The following is an 18901-nucleotide window of genomic DNA, read 5'->3' on the forward strand; positions in this document are numbered from 1 at the left end:
TTTAAGTGCTGATAGGAGATAATTCCGAAATTTCCAGGTTATGGCAACATCCACCCAACAGGAGGAATTAAACCCTTCATCACACTCCTACTGCTAGTATCGTGGGCAAGACCCAAGCCTTAGCTGCAGGTGGCAAGTCAGGGTAAGATCCCTGCTTTTCTGTGCAGGGTTGCAAGAAAGTCCCAGAGTGGCTGCTCTGACAGTCAGGAGACCTCTCACAGCAAGAGCAAGCAACATCCACGCTTTTACTGCGACCTGAACAAAAAGCAAGCTGTGCCGTGTGTTCATCATCCCACTACCCACCGCCACCTCCCAGCACCCAAGGGCAGAAGAAACACAGCTTCTGCTCAACGCCGTGTCAACAACCGATAGCTGGATGAGAACTGCCGAAAACTCAGCTCAAACAGGGCCAAGGCAGTGTCTTGCTGGTGTCTTGCAAAAAAGCAAAAGAAAATCCAATAGATGTCCTTCCCCAGCTGTCAGTGCTGATGCCAGTCTACGAATGCCACCAGGTCTGCACCTCTGCTAAAACCCAGCCTGCTGCCAGTTGTTCGCGTAGCAGCTGTTGGCCAGAACACAGCACCTTCCCCTCCTGCAACTGTGACTGCAAAAAACCTGCCTTCCAGTTACGAGGAAAGTCGTATTTGCAGTTAGAGGATGCATCTAACAGCCAAAACACAGGACTGAGTCAAGAGATCTTATTTCCAGCTTAGAAAGAAGACTGCTGAGCTGCCATGGACTGCGCTGAAAAATCCCCTCGACTTCTGTCCCGAGTCCCCTGCCTCTCCCCACTTACACAACACAAATGCTTTGTGCCAGCCCAGAAAGAGCCCAGCTGGTCTTGACATACTAACGGATGCGGGCTTCCCTGGGGAAACGAGGCGGTGGAAGTCTTCGTGTCACAAATGGACAAAACACTCATTTCCAAGATCCCAGAGCACTTGCAACCTCGGCTCTCAGGCACCCACCCTTACACCCCAGTTCTTCACAACTGACCGTGCGACTCGGTTCAGCTGGGGCAGCCGTGCCTTTCACGCTGTCAGCCAGCACCAGGTTTCTAGTCAGTAAAGGTATTTAGCAAAAGAGTATCTTACACAGACCAAACTTGAGACTTTCACCCTTTTTTCCCCCTAATACAACAAAAGGAAGAAAGACAGTTAAAGGATTATCTTGACATAAGCATTTTGCACCCAAAAGTGCCGTCTGCTTTTTCCATACAGCCTCCTAAGGCTACCCAGTATTTTGGGAAGGGCAATCCCAGGCACCGGAACATATTTTGCAGCCTTAAAGCCTTAATTCTGTAGCAAAACAATGTGACAGGATAAAACCCCAGCCTGTATCCATGAGGGACAGCAGAAAGTGAGACAAGACTGTGTAACAGTGCGTGCCTCTCTGAGCTATTATCCTCTCACCTAGACAGCAGCTTCTAGAAAAGCCCACCCTGCAATTTTACTCTGATTATGCACGTATTAACAGCAGGAATCAATACCAAAAGCCCCTAAAGGTAATGAAGTTAACAGATTTCACACTTCAGCTATGGTATCGCTTTTTTAAAGCACTTTGAGGGACACGAGAAGCAAGCAACAGCTGGAACTAGCTTTGACGCAGTGACCCTCTCCCAGATTCTTCTCACAGGAGTCCGGTAAGATCCACCCTCATTTCAATCACAACCATTAGAGCAGTGCTAGCAGCACTGAAAGAGCATCCTGCCACCACAGGGCAACTGGGCTTATTTGCAAATGATTTCATGCCAGCGCCCAGCCAAGGCAGGCAGAGCCCAGTGCACCAGTCCTCCGGCATTTGTGCAGGGGACACAGCGAAAGGACAAAGGGCAGAGAGGGGATCATAGTGAGTGATGGTGGCAAAAGTTCAGCAATCCAGGCCACTGCTCAGACAGACTAATTCAAATTTACTGGGAGTTTCCTTCCTCTGTTTACACTTCCCAGCCCCAGCAAACTCACTTCTCCTCTCTCTGACCCTTGGGGTGGTTATCAGGCCATTCTGAGCCAATGCAATGAATTTATGTAAACACATACAGACACCACTCGATGCTATCTCTTCACCACCGCTCTGCCACACCTTTCATTTATGTCCTACCCAGCCGTTCTCTGTGATCATTGATTTATTTCAGTGCAGAAGGACTGAATGCAGAGGCACCGGTACTGCAGCATACCTGGCAGGGAATGCTGCACCACGCAGGATCTGCTGCATCGCTCTAACACCTACCGAGGAGAGAGGGGACACCGATTTCCATTTCTGCAGCCTCATCAAATTTGTACTACTGTGAGCACATTACCCAGTTCCAAAAAGGTACGACAAAATCAAGAGTGCTGCATGAAGAAAGATGGAGTAAAGGGAAGAGAGACATGAGAAAGAAGGTCAAACCACGCAAACATAATGATGCAAAGTCCATAGAGAATGAACTAGCCAGGCCCCCAAGCATCCTGGGTGAAAAGTGTAGCCAGAACTGGGTGAGACTGTCATTCACCTAAACCTAAAATGGTACTGGGTACACCATTGCCCTGAAGGCAACAGAAACTGCACCTGTCTAGGTCCACCTCCACAAAAGCCAGACTTCTAATTTTATACAATCAGAACTTGGACTATACCCAGAGGCTGAAAAGGAACGAAAAAATGACAAACAAAAGCTTTTTAGAACCAAATGTTTATCTAAGAGTGAAGTTTTCAGTTACTTCCTCCCTCTCTGGAAACAGAGGACCTTAAATCCAGAGCTTGACATCAGCGGGAAGCATACACATCTCCCATCCTAAAAGGTCAGACTTCTTAAATTAAAATCCCAATACAAAGACTCACTCTAAGCAGTATCATGTGCAGTATCCGGATTCAAGCTATAAAAACTAACGCTCTTCTTTTCGTGAGCTCTCCCCCCAAAGTTTGTTAAGGAATTCTGAATCATTAGAGACAAGAGTAATTTGAAGTTTTACATGAGAACTGAAATTTACTGCTTGGTGCTGGCTCTTGGAATATCAGAATAAATTGGAAAGGATTCAGAGCACAGCAATAAAATGAGAGTGGATGACCACGTCCAGGAAGATGGGGTACAGCTGACTATGGTATATCGTATGATGCAGCGTCACTAGTGATGGCATGAATGCAAGGGTGTCATGCCTTGAGGAAGATGAATTAGTTAGGGTTAAGAGTTACTCAGCACAGTTAAGGAAGTGAGTATTTAAATACCAGGAAAAGCTTAGCTTTATGAAGAAAAGCTATGAAAGCCATTTCACTTAGCATATAACGAATACCAGGCAAGTCAGTGAAGGCAGTCAGCATTTTTCGTTCTAATGACGAAGCTACCTTTGATTCCCAAGCCAAGAACTTATACATACCACCTCTTCCAGAGTCTGTGGCAACCCTGCCTGCGGCCAGTGATCCCAGTTAAGGCGTGCTTATGCCAAAGGTCTAAACTGAGTTGAATTTCAGCCAGGGGGGAAGCAGGTATTACCTTGAAAGCCCCAAACTCTCACACACACACCACTGAAGAAGGGTATTCCCCAGCTCCATGCTCTGTTACCCTGTGGGTAAGCAATGGCTTACCCATTCTATAAACCTGGTGAGAAATCAAAATCACAGATGAATTTTACAAGGCAGTCTCCAAAGACTAAAGAAATGTATTTTATTAATCAGAAGGTATACTTAACAAAAGAGTGTGAATTGCAGCTTGAGTTCAGTCAGAGTCCTGCAGGAGACAGTCACCAACCAGCAAAGAGCAGCCGTCACATGCAGTTCACCCCTGCTCTCTCCTTTACCCTGCAAGCAGCATCCCCTGGTTTGAGCTCAGTCCTGCTACAATGCTGCAGCCAGGATCCAGCCTTGATGCTGTCCACACCAGAATTCTGTATGCTCAGCCAGGACCACAGGCAGCAGCAGCACAACAGACCAAGGAGCTACAGGGAAAGTATAGGGTGATGCTTTTATCGTCTCGACTGCTTACTACAATGAGCAGTACTGAAATAAGAGTTATACTCCCTTTATCGATGCAATAAACCTATCCCTAACCCCCACAACCTTTACCAAGCAATGTTAACATCAGATAGAGAGTTTTGGCAAAGGATGAAATCTAGGAATTTTTTTAAGAACAAATAACACATTCTGACTGTAGGCTCAGCTGAGGCCAACTTACATGCCTGCATGATTTCAGTCACCCAGCTCTGGGTTTTTGAGGATTAATAATTTAAAGTTTGCAGAGGCATCACAGATTTGCCCAAGTGAAAAAGCACTACCACACTTCACATGTCAGTGATAATTCTGCTTGCAAAGTTCCCTGCTCCCTTAAGGTTTTAACCAATTTAGCAGGGGAAGCATAGACAGGAGCAGTCTCAGGACACACTTATTGCAAACACAAGATCCCAGGTGCATTTCCATAGGCTAGACCCGTGTGCATGCGTATCTGATCCAAAGCTGGCACACTTCACTTGAACTCAAACAAAAATATCACGTTGAGAAATCACTATCTGGTGGCCATTGCCTTAGGGGAGAGAAAAAGTCTAAAATCTCAGTTCTCTAAACTCAAGAGATTTCAGAAGCAGCACTGGAATCCCTGCACATAGAAATGATAACGTGAGTGCAGGATCAACACCAGAGGAAAAACCCTATCTCCAAGCAGAAACCAAGTAACACTAACTCATTTTATCCTAATCTATATAAAGCAAACAAGTGCATTTATCATAAAACAAGATAACTTGTTTGAGCAGTAAGGCCAGGTAATCTGTCTTTCGGTTGTTGGCAATCATGCTGTACTTGCTTTGCCCTTTGCCCAAACATATTTCCTACTTCTGAAATGTTCCTGCTGTCAATAACTACGTAATTTGCAACACAGATTGAGCTCCCTGCCCTGGGGAGGAAGTAGGTTGATGTGGACTTGACCTCTCATGACGGTGATGACAGAAGACATCATAAAATCAAAATTTCCAGAAAAGAATTACCAACAAAGTCCCATCAGCTCTTCTTCTCACTGCAAGAATGTAAAGCAGTTCTCTTTTTCTACTGTTTTAAGTTTGTTCTTTGGTGAGTATCTTATCCCCTCTCTGTGTGAAACAAAGGGGTGTTGCTTATGAGGACGAAAGGGCACAAGATACTTGCCGCGTAGGTTTACATCAGCACTGCGTTACTAGCACAGGCACGCACCGACATAACAGAGATGACACGGATTTTCTCTACTTTTTGCATATATCATTTACACCATGCAGCACCAAACCAGTTAACCTTGAGCAAGAGAAAAAAAAGCACATTGGGAGCTGAATACTGGCAGAAACACTGCTCTGGATGACCTGTTGAACCTTCTTACTTCCCTTAATCCCTGAGAGGAGGCCTTCCTGTCGCTCACTCCCCAGCTCTTTGCTACTGCTACGATAAATGCCACATTCCAGCACAATGTTTTGGGGTTTTTTTGCATCATCACATAGATTTATAACTTAATGGCTTCAGGGCAGGAATTTTTTTTTTTTTTTTAATGTCAAAAGAAAGCACATGTAAGCATAGTCAGCTTGCAGAACAGCAAATTTACTGTTCTCACACGACAGGCCTACAACCTAAGAAAAGGCATGGACTGTCCTTGACCACCACACTTACTAGCAGAGTCAAGTTTCAGCAAAGAAATCAGAAAGATGCTTCAATCTTCCATCACAGATTTTGCCTCTGTTGAGAACAAAACCTCATCCAGATTTTAGCTGATGCAAATCTCCAGTATCCAAGGAAAAGATTTCTCCAGTCTGCATTCACTTAGGCTGAGGTTTGTAAAGCATCATCCTTCTTCATGAAGGGTCATTTAGTTGAAAGTGCCTATCATTGTGGCTGGCAGGAAGAAAAATAATTTTATTTTGACGGAAACGGAATACTTCTGGTTCTTAGCCTTCACCTTACCATCAAAACAGAAGACAAGCCCAGGCGATCCTACCACACACACACCTAGGCACAAATGCTACAATGCCAAATGCCAGTCAGTTATCTACACAGGCACTGGTTCCCGCAGATGCGGTCTCAGGGCACGAAAGCAAGTGCAAGGATTCCAAATACGCCTCAACATCTCAGCAATGCAAAGAAAAACAAACACATAAAACTTGAGGTCAACTGAACCATCGTTGTTTTTATTACGGGGAAAAGACTAATAGCACTGCCCGCCTTCTGCAATCCAAATGGAAAAGCTCCCACCGCCACACGCTCCAAAATTCAAGAGCATTCACAAATCATTATATATATGCCCATATCGACTCACTGAGACCTTACCAATTTTGATTCTCAATCTCTCAGAACACCTACTACCTACAGGGGAAAGCTGCAGCGATCTCCCCAGCACACCAATAAATCCAGCCTCACACACATCGCCAACACTCCCACCCCCACCCCCCCCCCGAATTCACCACCCACTTGTGCTTCAGCCTTTTCTTTGTTTCATCTTGATTCCCTGCCCTTTCCCAACTGAACAGAGAGGTGCAGCTGTTCCAGCCTCTCCGCAAAAACGCTCAAGCAGAGCGGGCTGCCCCGGTACAGCCGCTACGGAGCAAAGCTCGCACCTAGCAACGTCAAGGTGGCGTCGGTGACTTTTTTTTTTTTTTTTTTCTCCGACCACCAGGTTTCCAAACTGTTTAACAAACCACGGAGAGGTTTGCGGAGAGGTCTGCCCCAGGCCAGACTCCATCCCCCTCCCCCAGGTGCCGAGCCACCCCCGCCGCGGGCAGCCGGCACCCGGGCGGCTGCGCCCCCGCCCGCACCGCCGACCCCGGCCACAGCCCCCCGCGGCACGGGAGCCCCCGAGAGGCCGGGATCCGGGCCCAGCGCTAGCAAGGCTGCCCCTTTTTTAATTTCTTTTTTTTTTTGTGCATGTGTTTTCATCCAAATCCCCCAAGCGTGACTGGTGCCCATGCACCTCCCCGGTCCGGCGTGCCCCAGCTCCCCGAAGTGACTCGGTGGAAGTTTCCCGGGGCCGTACAGGGCGGGCACGGCCGCTGGCTGCCCCAGCCGGGCACGGCACGGCACGGCAGGGCATGCCCCGGCCCAGCGCCCGCACCCACAAGTGGGTTCAACCCCTCCGGCGCCGGCCGGTGACATGTGGCAGCGCAGCTGGAAACCCAGGGCGAGCGGGGAGGCCGGTGCCCCGAGCGCCGGGGCCGGGGGCAGCGCTGGCCCCTGCTCCACACATACATATATACATACACCTCCACACACACACCTATGTGCACACAGGGAGATGACGGCGCCCGCCGCACCAGGGCAGCGCGCCCCGCGCAGCGGCTGAGGACTGGCAGCAACTCACCACTCAGGTAGTTGGTCCACTTGTACAGCACTCCCTCCATGGCGGCCGGCCCCCGCCCCCATGCAGCACGGCCGCCCCCCGGCGGAGTCACGCCGCCCGCCGCCGCCGCCGCCCCCCGCGCCCCGACGCGGCGCCGGCACCCAGGGCCATAGCGGGGCGCCGCCCGCCCTGCCCTGCCCTGCCCGGCCCGGCCCCCGCCGCCGCCGCGCCTGCCCGCCGCCGCCACGCCACTAGCGCAGAGCGCGCCGCTGCCGCGCACCCCAAGAACGGCGCCGCAGCGCTGCGGAGGCGCAAACGGCGTTAGGAATCGAGAGCCACGTGACCGACAGGAGGCGGGAGAAGGGAGCGGCGCAGAACGCCCAAAGCAGGTGGCCTTCCGCAGCCAATCGAAATGCGACTTTGGTGAGAGCGCCGCCCAATCGGCGGCCGGCAGGAGCCGGCTCTATTGTGTGCGGGGCTCCCCCGCTCGCCAGCGTCCGCTTCCGGGAGCGCCGAGGCCCGCCCAGCCCGTCGTCGGCCCCCCTCCCACGGAGCTCTGCTGTCTATTGGACAAGCTGAGGGACGGACAGGGGCTTACCCCAATGGGCGCCGGCTTCTTCTGGGCTCGCTCTGAGGCGAGCCAATCAGAGGGCGCGCTCTCGCTCCGGGGCCGTCAGCGGCTGGCGGCTGCCAGCCGTGAGGGCCGTTGCCACGTCTGCCGGGCGGGCGAGGGGGGCCGCGCACCGAGCACGGCCCTGCCCGCTGCCGCTGTGCTCGCAGGCGTGGGGCGCGGGATGGCGGCCCGGCGGCGGTGAGGCGGGCGCCGCGGGGTCCCGGCTGTGAGGCGGCGATGTCAGCGGCGCTGCGGGCCGCCTGGCTGGGCGCGGCGCTGAGCTGCGCGGCCGCGGCGCTGATCCCCGCGGCTGACGTGAAGGTGGAGGTGCTGCAGAAGCCGTTCCTCTGCCACAGGAGGACCAAGTGGGGGGACATGATGCTGGTTCACTACGAGGGCTACTTGGAGAGGGATGGCTCCATGTTTCACTCCACGTAAGTAGCTCGCCGCGGGCGGCCCGCCTGCCAGCGGGCTGGGGGGTGAGCTGGCGGGGGGGGGGGGGGGGGGGGGGGGGCAGCCATGTGGCCTTAGGTTTGGGTTTTTTTTTTTAAGGCAGGTGATCTCTTCTCGCAAGTTCTCAATCCGGACCCCTCGCTGCGGTCCGCAGGCCCCCTACGAAACAGCTTTGTGAGCAGTGTTCTGTGGAGGGCAGCTGGCTTTTTATTTTATCCCTCCCTCCCAAAACGCTCGAAACTTGGCTTTGCCTGGGTGCAAGGAAACAAAAGCAAGGCATGCTTGTTCGTGGCATGCCCTGGATTTTACTTGTTTGGGAAATAAAATAGCTTAAATAACGCTGCACAGACTTGCCAGTGGGACCCTTTCCACCGCCACCTATTTTCAGAAAGTATGATTTATTTGCCTTTACACTCGGGACAGTTCAGGAAGCACTGAGTCACCTTGCTGTTTTTAAGATGAACACCAACAGTAAAGCTTATTTCCTTTGACATTGCCAGATTTAGACCGTAAAATAAATCTTACTTGGCTTTTGTTCTCTGGTTAGTCTGCAGAAAGTGGAGCCATGTGGCATTTTAAGAGACAGGGATGTTACGCAGTTTAGACACAGGTTTTGGTGTATAACCTGAGGTTTAATAAGTCGTCTGCTATGCATGAATTTCCCTCAGGTTTCTAAAGCAAATTTCTAGGGGAGAAGTCTGCCTCTAATAATAATAATAAAAAAAGTATATCTGTCCACTACTGGGAGCACAATGACAGCTTTTCATTACTGAGAGGGCATATTCTTCACCTGCCCCCGACCAGACAAATCAACATACCAGAGCCACAGCTATGCAAGTAGGAGGAAGAGCCAGAAATTCGAGGGAGTCTGCTAAATGCCTGCAATGACTTGCTAATGTTGACTTTCCTGTAAAACATCAACGAAGTGTTGATAGTGGGAGACAGCAAAATGCTCAAGTATCTGTAGGCTATGTCTGAAGTCTGCTTTTGTGGAATGTATTTTTTTAAAAGGCAATGTTTTGCGTCTTTACGTTCTTGTAGCCAATTTAAACTAAAATCTCACTAATTTTCTCTTGTAGTTAACCTGCCTCACTAAAAGGAGTTCTAGGGACGCTCTTAAAGTTTTTGCTGCTAACTCCTGTAAGTGCTCTGTTCTCTTGTTAAGCACCTTTCCTGCATGGCTAGTAAATCGAGCTTTTAAAATTCTGTGTCTAGAGGAAAAGTACTCCTGGTGTACCACCTGGTTAAGTTGGAAAAGAGGCTTGTCTGCCTATTTTAAACTTGAATATTTTGCATGCATTCGTTTCTTGTTTTCTACACTCTTTGTTGCGTAGTTGACTCTTTCCCTAATGGCTTTTTTGGAAGAGATGTGACTGATTCTTCTAAGCATATTATAAGGTATATTGCAATCCTGATGAAGCTTGTTTTTGATTAGCAATTTACCAAAGAATGCACATGGCCTTGAATGTAGATTTTAAGTAGAAAAGCTTTTCTGATCAGTTTCAAAGTGGAAATAGGTGATCAGGGAAATGAAGGTGGGAATCCAGGTTGTTCAGCATTGTCATAAACATGCAGATGTTGTTTTCTTACTTTCCACTTGCGGAACCTTTTCATAGAAGGCCTAAGTTTTAAAGACTTCAGAAGTTTAGGTCTTTCATTTAAGAAATGCCGAAGTGCCAAATAGTAGTGTGCGTTTAATTATTTATCTATGCTATGGGCATATTCCATCTGCTCCTTGTGCCTTTTATGGAACTTGCTGTCTAAAGACAAGTGTTTTATTCCATTTTTTTCCAGTCACAAGCATAACAATGGCCAACCAATGTGGTTTACCCTTGGCATAAGGGAAGCTATCAAGGGCTGGGACAAAGGTTTGAAGGACATGTGCGTGGGAGAGAAGCGGAAGCTAACTATTCCACCAGCCCTTGCTTATGGAAAAGAAGGGAAAGGTAAATGACTTGAAGTCTTTCCCTTAATTTAATTGTTTTTAATGTCTGTGTTTTACTGGTATTCTTGGCCAAATAGGTTAGCAAGCTTGCAAGCTTTCCAGGCTGATTCTAATTAAATAAGAAAAAATGATGGAGTCAGGTGTTCTTTCTCACAAATTTGTTTTCTGCAGAAATAACCATTTAGTGGTTATGTTGTGAATGCAGGAGAAAAACAGGAGTTGATGGTAGCTGATGTGCTGTATGTTCTGAGTGTCTCTTCCGTCAGTGCTATGCTCAACAGTCCTCTGCTTGCCCTCCACTCCCCCTTCTTTTACAGTCAAGCTGGAAGTGGTTGCTTAGATGACAGTTGGCTTTTTGGCTGTTGCATCTGTGTTTGCGGTAATACTTCATGAATGTGCTTGTGCAAGCCTCATTCTTGCTTGCAGGATTCTTTTAGAACCCCAAGAAACTCCTGTTCTGCTGCCCAACCAGTTCTTAGCTGATACAATGAAAAAATCACCATTTATTTCTCCATATAGGGACACATAATTCTTTCCCTTTAGCTATTTTGAGTTTGGGCAGTGGCCCGTTATCCACAGTAAGAGGCAGTCATGTTGGCATCTACTGAAAATGTATTGAGTGGTGTACAGACAAAAGCATTGTTTGTAGTGTTTTCTCAACGTGTCGACTACCGATGGCGTTTGGGGTTTTTTCCTTTTAAACATTTCCAGATACCTGTTTTAATGGGAGGACCAGACCAAGAAAATAAATGAGTGACAGCTTGAATGGTGCGGGAAGGTTACTTTTTCTGCTTTATGTGGTTTGTTTTAGTAACTTTTTTGGAGCAATTATTAGGAATATTTTGTTAATGCAACAGTTACCACAAATGACCTAAGGTAACACAAGGTTTCAAAGCAGAAAGGATAAATGTCTTGGAACATACAATCCTTCCTGCTACTGTCGTCTCCCATTAATCTGAGACTGTTTTAGGAATGAGGAGTGTTTGCATGTCTGTATCCTCTGGCAAATAGGGCTGAACACAGGCCAAGTAGTACTCCATACATACAGCATGCTTCATACCTTCCCTTCTTGCATACTTTCAGGAGGAAGTATCCTCTTAAAACATATTTTTCTAGAAGCCTTGGTTTGGGGTTCAAGAGATAGTGTTAGAAGTAATCATGTTTCTAGTAGAGAGCAGGAAATTTGTGGTGGTCAGTTAGTTGACTATGCAGGGCACAACTGTAAATTTTTTCCACAAAAAGATGATAAATGCTGCAGTGCTCACGTAGTCGTCACAGGCCTAATTGCCTTAATATGTGAAGCACTATGGTTCGTCAGACACTTGCAACTTCAGCTCTGTTTAGTGCAAGAAGGTTGATCAAGTAAACACTGCTAACTGTTGCAAGAAATTACTTGCCTTAGGAAAAGTTTGATGTCTTTGAACATAATTATGTTGCTATTTTCAAATTATGCCCTTGAAGACAGAATTACTCCATTTTCTTCATGCTTTCCTCTGAATGCATGTAACTTCACTAGCCTCCACCTTGCTGACTTGAATGATGAGTCAGGTGCCTTTTTCTGTAACCAAAAAATTACCTGTGTTCCAAACTCTAAGCAGGCCACTGTGTCCTGTATTCCAGAAGTGTCTGCACATGTATTCATCCCAGAAATCTACAAGCCTGTTTGTTGCTGCAGCTCTTTAACACCATAGCTCCAAAGTAGTGGATGTAGATAAGGCATTTTTTCTGCATCTCTCTAGGCACAGGAATATTTTTTTTGGCATGCTGCCATCCAATATAGAAATATATTTGGTCATATTCAACATTTCTGTATATAAAGAAGCAAAGGGGTGTGCTAAAAGATCTTTGACAGTAGTTTCAGCCATCGGTATGAAGGCACGTCACATCACGGTAAAAGCCAATGCCTGATTAACTGAAATCTTTGAGGGGTGGTGGCAAGCGGGGTGGTCTTTGGCACTATTAGGAAATTGTCACTCTGTTCACCTGCACCAAAAATGGCATGATGCCAACACATGTCTTTTGAGCAGGTTTATGTACTTACTTCCAAACACAGCAGAAACTAGCTCAGTGCTTTGTGCAGCAGTCCGTAGACAACTAGGGATACTGACAGCATTGCTGCCCTTCTGTCTTTCTTGGCAAGAAGTTTTTTTGCCAGTGGCAGAATAGCAGGTACAAGGTGCCAGTTGACAGCGGAGAGGAATTTGGAGACGAGCAGGGTTACGGTGTCATGGGAGGACTGAACTCTCCCTTCTTGCTACCCTGACCCATCAGTCTTGGCTGTGTGCTGCAGTGTGGCCACCTTGCTGGCTGTACAGTCTCCTTCACTGTTTAATACTTTTATCTGGCTCTGGTCATGAAAAAAGGATTCAGGAATGTTGGCTGATAAACATGTGATGATGGTTGCTGAATATGAGCTCAGATCAACATACTAGTCTCCAACAAAACTAGTTGCATATAAAGTTGCATATGTGCTGTAAGGGCTGCTCAGGGTCCAGGCTACAGTGTGAAATAGTTATGGTTATCACTGTTACTGATATATTCTTGTTAGTTCAAATTGCCGGATGCTTTATAAATTGTAGGATTACTGGATTGTTGCTCTGATGCATATTGCTTTTGTATGGCACTGAAGATGTAGTTGTTCTTAATTTTTCTCCATGTTTACCATTTTGGGTAGGAAAAATTCCACCTGAGAGCACACTGATTTTCAACATTGACCTTCTAGAAATTAGAAATGGACCACGGTCTCATGAGTCATTCCAAGAGATGGATCTTAATGATGACTGGAAACTGTCCAAGCAAGAGGTGAGTGTGTTACCCTTCTTGTGAGCAAACCTAACAGGATGGGATAGGGGAAAGGGATAAGCTTAACTTGGTCCTGTTAAGGAAGTACCTAAACACAAGTTAGACTTTTAGCTACTACTGTGCACAGTAAGGCAATTATTTCTTGGGTGAAGCACAGTACAGGTGACTAGGATGAAGAGTTGTTAGCATAACTACTGGACTGATATGATCATCGTTAATGGTAAGACACCCAAAAAGTCATTGCTGTCCAGGTGGTCATTAGTCACGTGGGGAAGAGTGAGTGTCTGTTCTTCCCTGGAGATGACTTGCAATGTTGCTGCCTTCCAATTCTCTGCTTTTTTTGCCTTTGGTGTTTTATGCCTTTTCTTGTTGATATCTTTCCTGCCGAATGCTCTTGAACTACTGTTCTTAGCTCAACAATTAAACTCCTGTCTGTGGTTGCCTTTTTTGCATGGCTTCAGGTTGTATACTTTCTTACACCTTGGCAATAGATCTTTTTTCAGTAAAACTAAGCCAAGGATGCACATCTATACTGTACCATGTTGAGCCTTGGATCCCAGTGGAACTGCTGAACTGGGGATTCAAAAGCAGCCTTGGTGAGCTGAGGCATAGGTGTGTGACCCACATGTGGCCCACTCAAATGGAAGACTTGGATGAAATATAACATCTTAGAAATAAAACCAGACTTCAGGACTTTTTGGAATTGCTGATTTACTAACAAACTGGAATTAGAAATTCTTATGCTGTAGGGCAGTCCGGTTTCATAGCATTCGCTGTCTGAAGGATGTGTATTCAGCATTACTCACTTTCTGTTTGCCTCTTACTTTCAGTCTGCTTTTTCAATGTGCAAAAGTCATCTGTGAGAAGTCAGGATAAACCACCGAGTGCTTTTTTATTTGGGGCTGGTACAGTTTGCTAGACCCGAAAGACTAATCTTTTGTGGTTCCCATTTGAGCAGCAAATACTGAGACTGTGGACAGATGTCTGTAGATATCTGGGGTGGCTGTTTACATCTACTGGTTTGTCAAAGTGTTAGGATGTGAAAAAGCTGTTTGGGTCTATGACCAATTGGTAGCTAGTAACTTCTGCCTGGCTGTACTTACTGTATAGACATCAGAAGACAGTTTTCCTGCCTTGTATTTCAGTCAGATGCCATAAACGTATGGCAACTGATTTGCTAGTTTTACTGTTACTTGCTACTAAGGAGTGAGTGTTCAGTGACTGAATGGGGCTGTGGAATCAGTCAGAGGAGGAGTATTCTGGCAGTGGCATAGGAAGGAAGGTATCTATTGCCTAATACTGCTATCCTGAACATAGTGGGCCTCTTACAAAACAGTAATCAATTCTTTCATAAGCCTAAAAACATTATCTCTCACTTTGTGTAATAGGTGAAAATTTATTTGAAGAAAGAATTTGAAAAGCATGGAGCAGTGGTAAATGACACTCAGCATGATGCTTTGGTTGAAGACATATTTGATAAAGAAGACGAAGACAGTGATGGCTTTATATCTGCAAGGGAATTTACATACAAGCACGATGAGCTGTAGAAAAGGATGGTGTAATTTTTTTATACAAATGGCAGTGATTTAGACTGTCTGGTGCTCTTGTCATCTTAATTCTGTGGCTTTGAGTTGACGGCTGCTGTTGGCAAAGAAACACTCATTTATATAAAGGAATTTCTGTTCATTGTGTACAAATGTTTTAAACTATGTTAAAGTATGAAAATTTACCTCCTTTTATGCAGCAAAGACTTGCACATCAGTGTTTTTTGAATTTTGTATTAACTTATTTTTCAGAAATGAAACAAACTTTCCCGTTATCAAACATTGTGAAAATCAAAATTCGATTTAGTGCCTTTCTGTGACTTGTTTGTGTGTTAAGATTGCTTTCAGCATCTCCTTTATGTGTAACTTCTAGTTTGTGGCTTAATTACTTGACCTTTCTTCTTGTGTGTCACTGTGTGAAAAGCAGTGTGCTGACCTTGCTCTTTTTTTCTGCAGATTTTAAAAAAAGGTACTAGAAGGTATCAGCATTTCTTTGTATCTGTTTCTCGGCTGCATCAAGCTGAATGAGAAGAATTACTATCTCCTGTGCTGATTTTGCTCTTCTAAAGGGAGGGTGTTACCAACCATGCCAACAATTGTATGCATTTTTCTTTAAATTATGTGAATGAAGTAGGAGTTAAATGTCAGACTTTCACTTTTAATGTCAGCAACATTCTAGGAGATGTCTGTAATTTGGAAAATAGCAAGTTATACTGCAGTGCAGAGGTGGTGTCCTTTACATATACACAAACATTTGCTTTGAAACTTGGCGCTTGCATTCCTGAAGAAAGATGATACTTTTCTTGAGCAGAATGTGACTAGTCTGAAGTTTTTCTCATTTGCAGAAGGGAGGGGCACACTGACAGGAGGATCAGTATGGCCTGAAGAAGGCTTCACATTGGCTCGCCTGTTTTGCAACAGCCTGAGTTGTAGAACTTGTTTTGTTATTGCCCCTTTGCAGTATTTTCACAAGTAGCATACAAATGATGTGAATTTTAAATAATAAAGTGACTTTTTAGAAAAATAGAGGCATGAGGTAAATGTTATGGTGCTGTGTCTTTACAGAGGTAGAGACTATGAGGATTTCAACTCCGTTTTGTGTTTGTTTGAACCGTTTCTGGAGAGGAAGAAAGATTTTGCAATTGTCCACAGTTTCTTAAATGAGAGGGAAGGAATTAGCCTGTATTCTGGCACAACAACATAGGGGGTCTCTGAACACTGTATTGAACTTGGAAAATGTTGCTGGAGGCTACGTAGGGACACGATGCAAATCCCATTGTATGAAATCGGGGTTGCTGCATTGCACTCATCCTTAACTGCTGCCAAGTGAGACTGTACCTTGAGGGCTCTCAATGCTATAGATGAGCTGGATGATTTCCCTGCCACCTAGTGTTGCAAGTTAAGTATGAGAAGACTACTTAAAGGGAGTTCAGCTGCTTATGGACGTTACAGATTGCTGTCACTAGCATCTGTTTTTGGAGGCGAAAAAAAAAAGTGTAAGTAAAGATACGCAGTGGTGATGGGTTTTGTTTTGTTTGGGGTTTTGTTGTTGAGTTTTTTTTCCTTCCAGCATCTGGCCTTTTGTGGCTGATGGCTTAAGTGGTAGGGAATTGTGGCCATGTATTTGGTTTTCAGTAACCCTTGGCTCTTTTTCATCAATGATGCCATCTAGTTTTCTTGAACCTGCAAACTTTTGCTTCCATAATGTTCTGTGGCAGTGAATTTCACGGTAGAATAGGGTGGGAAAATATTTCCCTTTGTTTTTAGGCTTGTTGCCTGTTCTGATATTTTTTGTTGTGGGGAAATAATGAAAAATCGTTACTTGTTTAGCTGCTCTTACCAGTCATGATTTTGCATATTGATATTTTTTTCTCATTACTTACGATAATTAAGCTTGCCCAACTTCAGCTCTCCCAAGGTTGCTTCCATGTTCTGTGCTGGGTGTTTTGATTCGCTCTGCTGATACCAGAGCATTAGGTACCTGCGGGCAACGCATCACATTTATATTCATCATCTTTACTGGAATAGATGCCTTATCAAATAGTTTCCTGTCTTTCTCCCTGACTACATGTGGAGCCTAGTCAATTGGCATAGCCTAGGCAGAGGAGGGATATGAAGTTGACTCTTAAGGCAATCTTGACAAAGACATGGCCGCTGGCAGGTACCCAGCCAACCAAAGGGGAAATTCTGGGCGCGCTACTGGGAAGAGCAGCACTGAGACTTGCGTGGGGTCTGTGAGGGTTTTAGATGATTGTTTGTGGTGCTTAGCATGTTCTCTGAACATCTGGCTGGCAAGTGAAAGCATAAAAGCACGAAATAAAACTTTGCCCAGGTTACTGACCAAATATATAAAAACTTAAGTTGAAATAATAGGGTGCCAGTATGTGCCTTCAGTAAGGCCTAGCTGTTGTTTACTTTGTATTAAATAGGAATTCAGAATCAGTAATGCTGTGAAATGTACATATGCATTATCTTCTGCTTGGATTTTTAAAGCATTTCATTAAAAATAACTTCAAGTGAACATACAGTTAATTTGTTAATGCCAGCAGAGTACTAGTAAAGCTGCAGGACCGAGATGCTTTATTTGGTGTTGTGTGTAGGTTTGTGCCAGATGAGTGGATGGCTTTTGTTCTTAGTTCTTTTCTGTATAGCTGTGTTAAATTTCTGAAACTGAACTGGAGAAAAAATTTTCAAAAGTGCAGAATTGGCAGCGGATTTGAGAAGCTACTTCAAATTTATTACTGTTTGCTATCATTAAAAGTTCTTCTGTGAAGATGAAGGGATTTCTTAGGTAGAAATAGCATTGCCTGTCTTAATTGCATCTGCTTGTTAATCCGCAGGGCATGCTGCTGCAGTGCCAAGCAGGAGCCAGCTAGCTACCTGCAGGAGAGCAGAGGCAGGTGGCTGCCTGTCCCCCGAGGGGAGGAGGAATATGGAACTTCAGTGGCACTCAGCAACGCTTAGGTTGGCTTGTGTGTGAAGTACAAGGTGTATTTCCCCTGAAGAAAAAAACCCTCACTGTGTCACTAAAACACAGCACTTTTTCACGTGGAGAGGGCTCAACACAGAGCGCTTTCCTCCTGCAGCTTAGAGCCTTCTCCACACGCTTCTTTGTGGTTTGTGGTTATGTAGGAAAATATGTACTGATGGTTTTTAGAACTGCAGCCTGTCATTCACTGCTGCTACCTAGCAATTACAGTGGGAGTTGCTGCCTTCTGTAGGTACAGAAGCAGCCTTCAGAGTTCATTTTATTTGAAAATTCTTGATATGCAGTGCAATGACACAAGAAAGCTTTTGGCAAAGCTTCAGGAACGGTGCATATAGTCTCAAATGTGTTTTAAAGCTTACTGCTTTGAGATCAACTGACAAGGTAGTGTTGCAAATGAAGAAATTGCTTCGTTGGGCCTTAAATCTTTTCAGTACCTTATTTCCTGTGCTACCAGCAGGTGTTTTGGTGAGTACTATGTGGGATGGAGTCCTAAAATTGCAGTATTAAGTACTTATTGAACAAACTGCTACCATAGTTTCTTCTTCACAACGTTTAGAATGAAAATCGTTCATAGCACGTTTCCTGAGTACTTCAGTGTAAAAACAGGTGGTACAGGTCAGCGTTGAAATTACAATTGTCTTTGCTGTACACACTCCCCACACCCCGTTGTTTCTGCTGTTAAATATGAGGCGGTCTGTCCCTTGATCCACAAATCCCAGTTTCAAAAGGCAGGATGGGGAGAGCTCGTTGCTTTGGGACATTCCTGGAAAAGGAACAAAGCTAGGGGAAATGTGGCGAGAGAGAGTGGAAGTATGCAGCATGACATTGAGAACTGCAAAAGATCTTGTTTCCTAGATCCTTTAGCATCTGCTTACTTGGAAGAAGGAACACCGGGCAGCCACAGATGTAGGTACTGCAAATAATAAGGCTGGCTCCTGATCTGACTGTGTTAGAAATCACTGCTTCAGCCAGTTTCATATGGATTTTTATTCCTATGACAAAAGTTTAAATTCACACTTCCACGGTCCATTAAGGAATATTCAGAACAGGTATGTTGAGTTTGCTCCTTAAAAATACAATGGCCTCATCACATAGCTTTTCCAAAAAAAAAAAAAAAAAAAACCACAAAACCCACTACCCAAACCCCTTCATTTGTCTTTAACACTGAATTGTTTTTGGTAACAGGAAATAAACAAAACCTGCTTATATTTATATAATCCTGGATAATTTTAGCCCCTCTTGAAAGTTAATCATAATGCTTACATTCTGTGCCCTAGTTTTCTCCTGGTACATAGGAAAAACAACT

At 45.4% G+C, this 18901-nt stretch overlaps 2 protein-coding genes across 3 annotated transcripts in view; one reads left to right on the plus strand and one right to left on the minus strand.

Annotated features, from left to right (window-relative positions):
• Positions 1–7422, minus strand: part of PLEKHA8 (pleckstrin homology domain containing A8) — a 31879-nt gene extending 24457 nt beyond the window's left edge. The window contains exon 1 of one of the 2 annotated variants that reach the window (XM_040591702.1): positions 7271–7422. In XM_040591702.1, the coding sequence (XP_040447636.1) occupies positions 7271–7310 (40 nt within the window). In that variant the 5' untranslated portion in view covers positions 7311–7422. The remainder of the gene's footprint in view (positions 1–7270) is intronic. The other variant, XM_040591703.1, reaches the window with a different exon arrangement.
• Positions 7423–7907: 485 nt separating this feature from the next.
• FKBP14 (FKBP prolyl isomerase 14) lies at positions 7908–17127 on the plus strand. Its single transcript, XM_040591475.1, has 4 exons — positions 7908–8296; positions 10110–10261; positions 12935–13062; positions 14451–17127. Exons 1-4 carry the CDS (start codon positions 8100–8102, stop codon positions 14607–14609), a joined length of 636 nt encoding a protein of 211 aa, XP_040447409.1. The 5' UTR covers positions 7908–8099; the 3' UTR covers positions 14610–17127.
• The last annotated feature ends 1774 nt before the right edge of the window (positions 17128–18901 follow it).

This window comes from Falco naumanni, chromosome 4 (assembly GCF_017639655.2).
Source record: "Falco naumanni isolate bFalNau1 chromosome 4, bFalNau1.pat, whole genome shotgun sequence".
NCBI classification, from domain to species: domain Eukaryota; kingdom Metazoa; phylum Chordata; class Aves; order Falconiformes; family Falconidae; genus Falco; species Falco naumanni.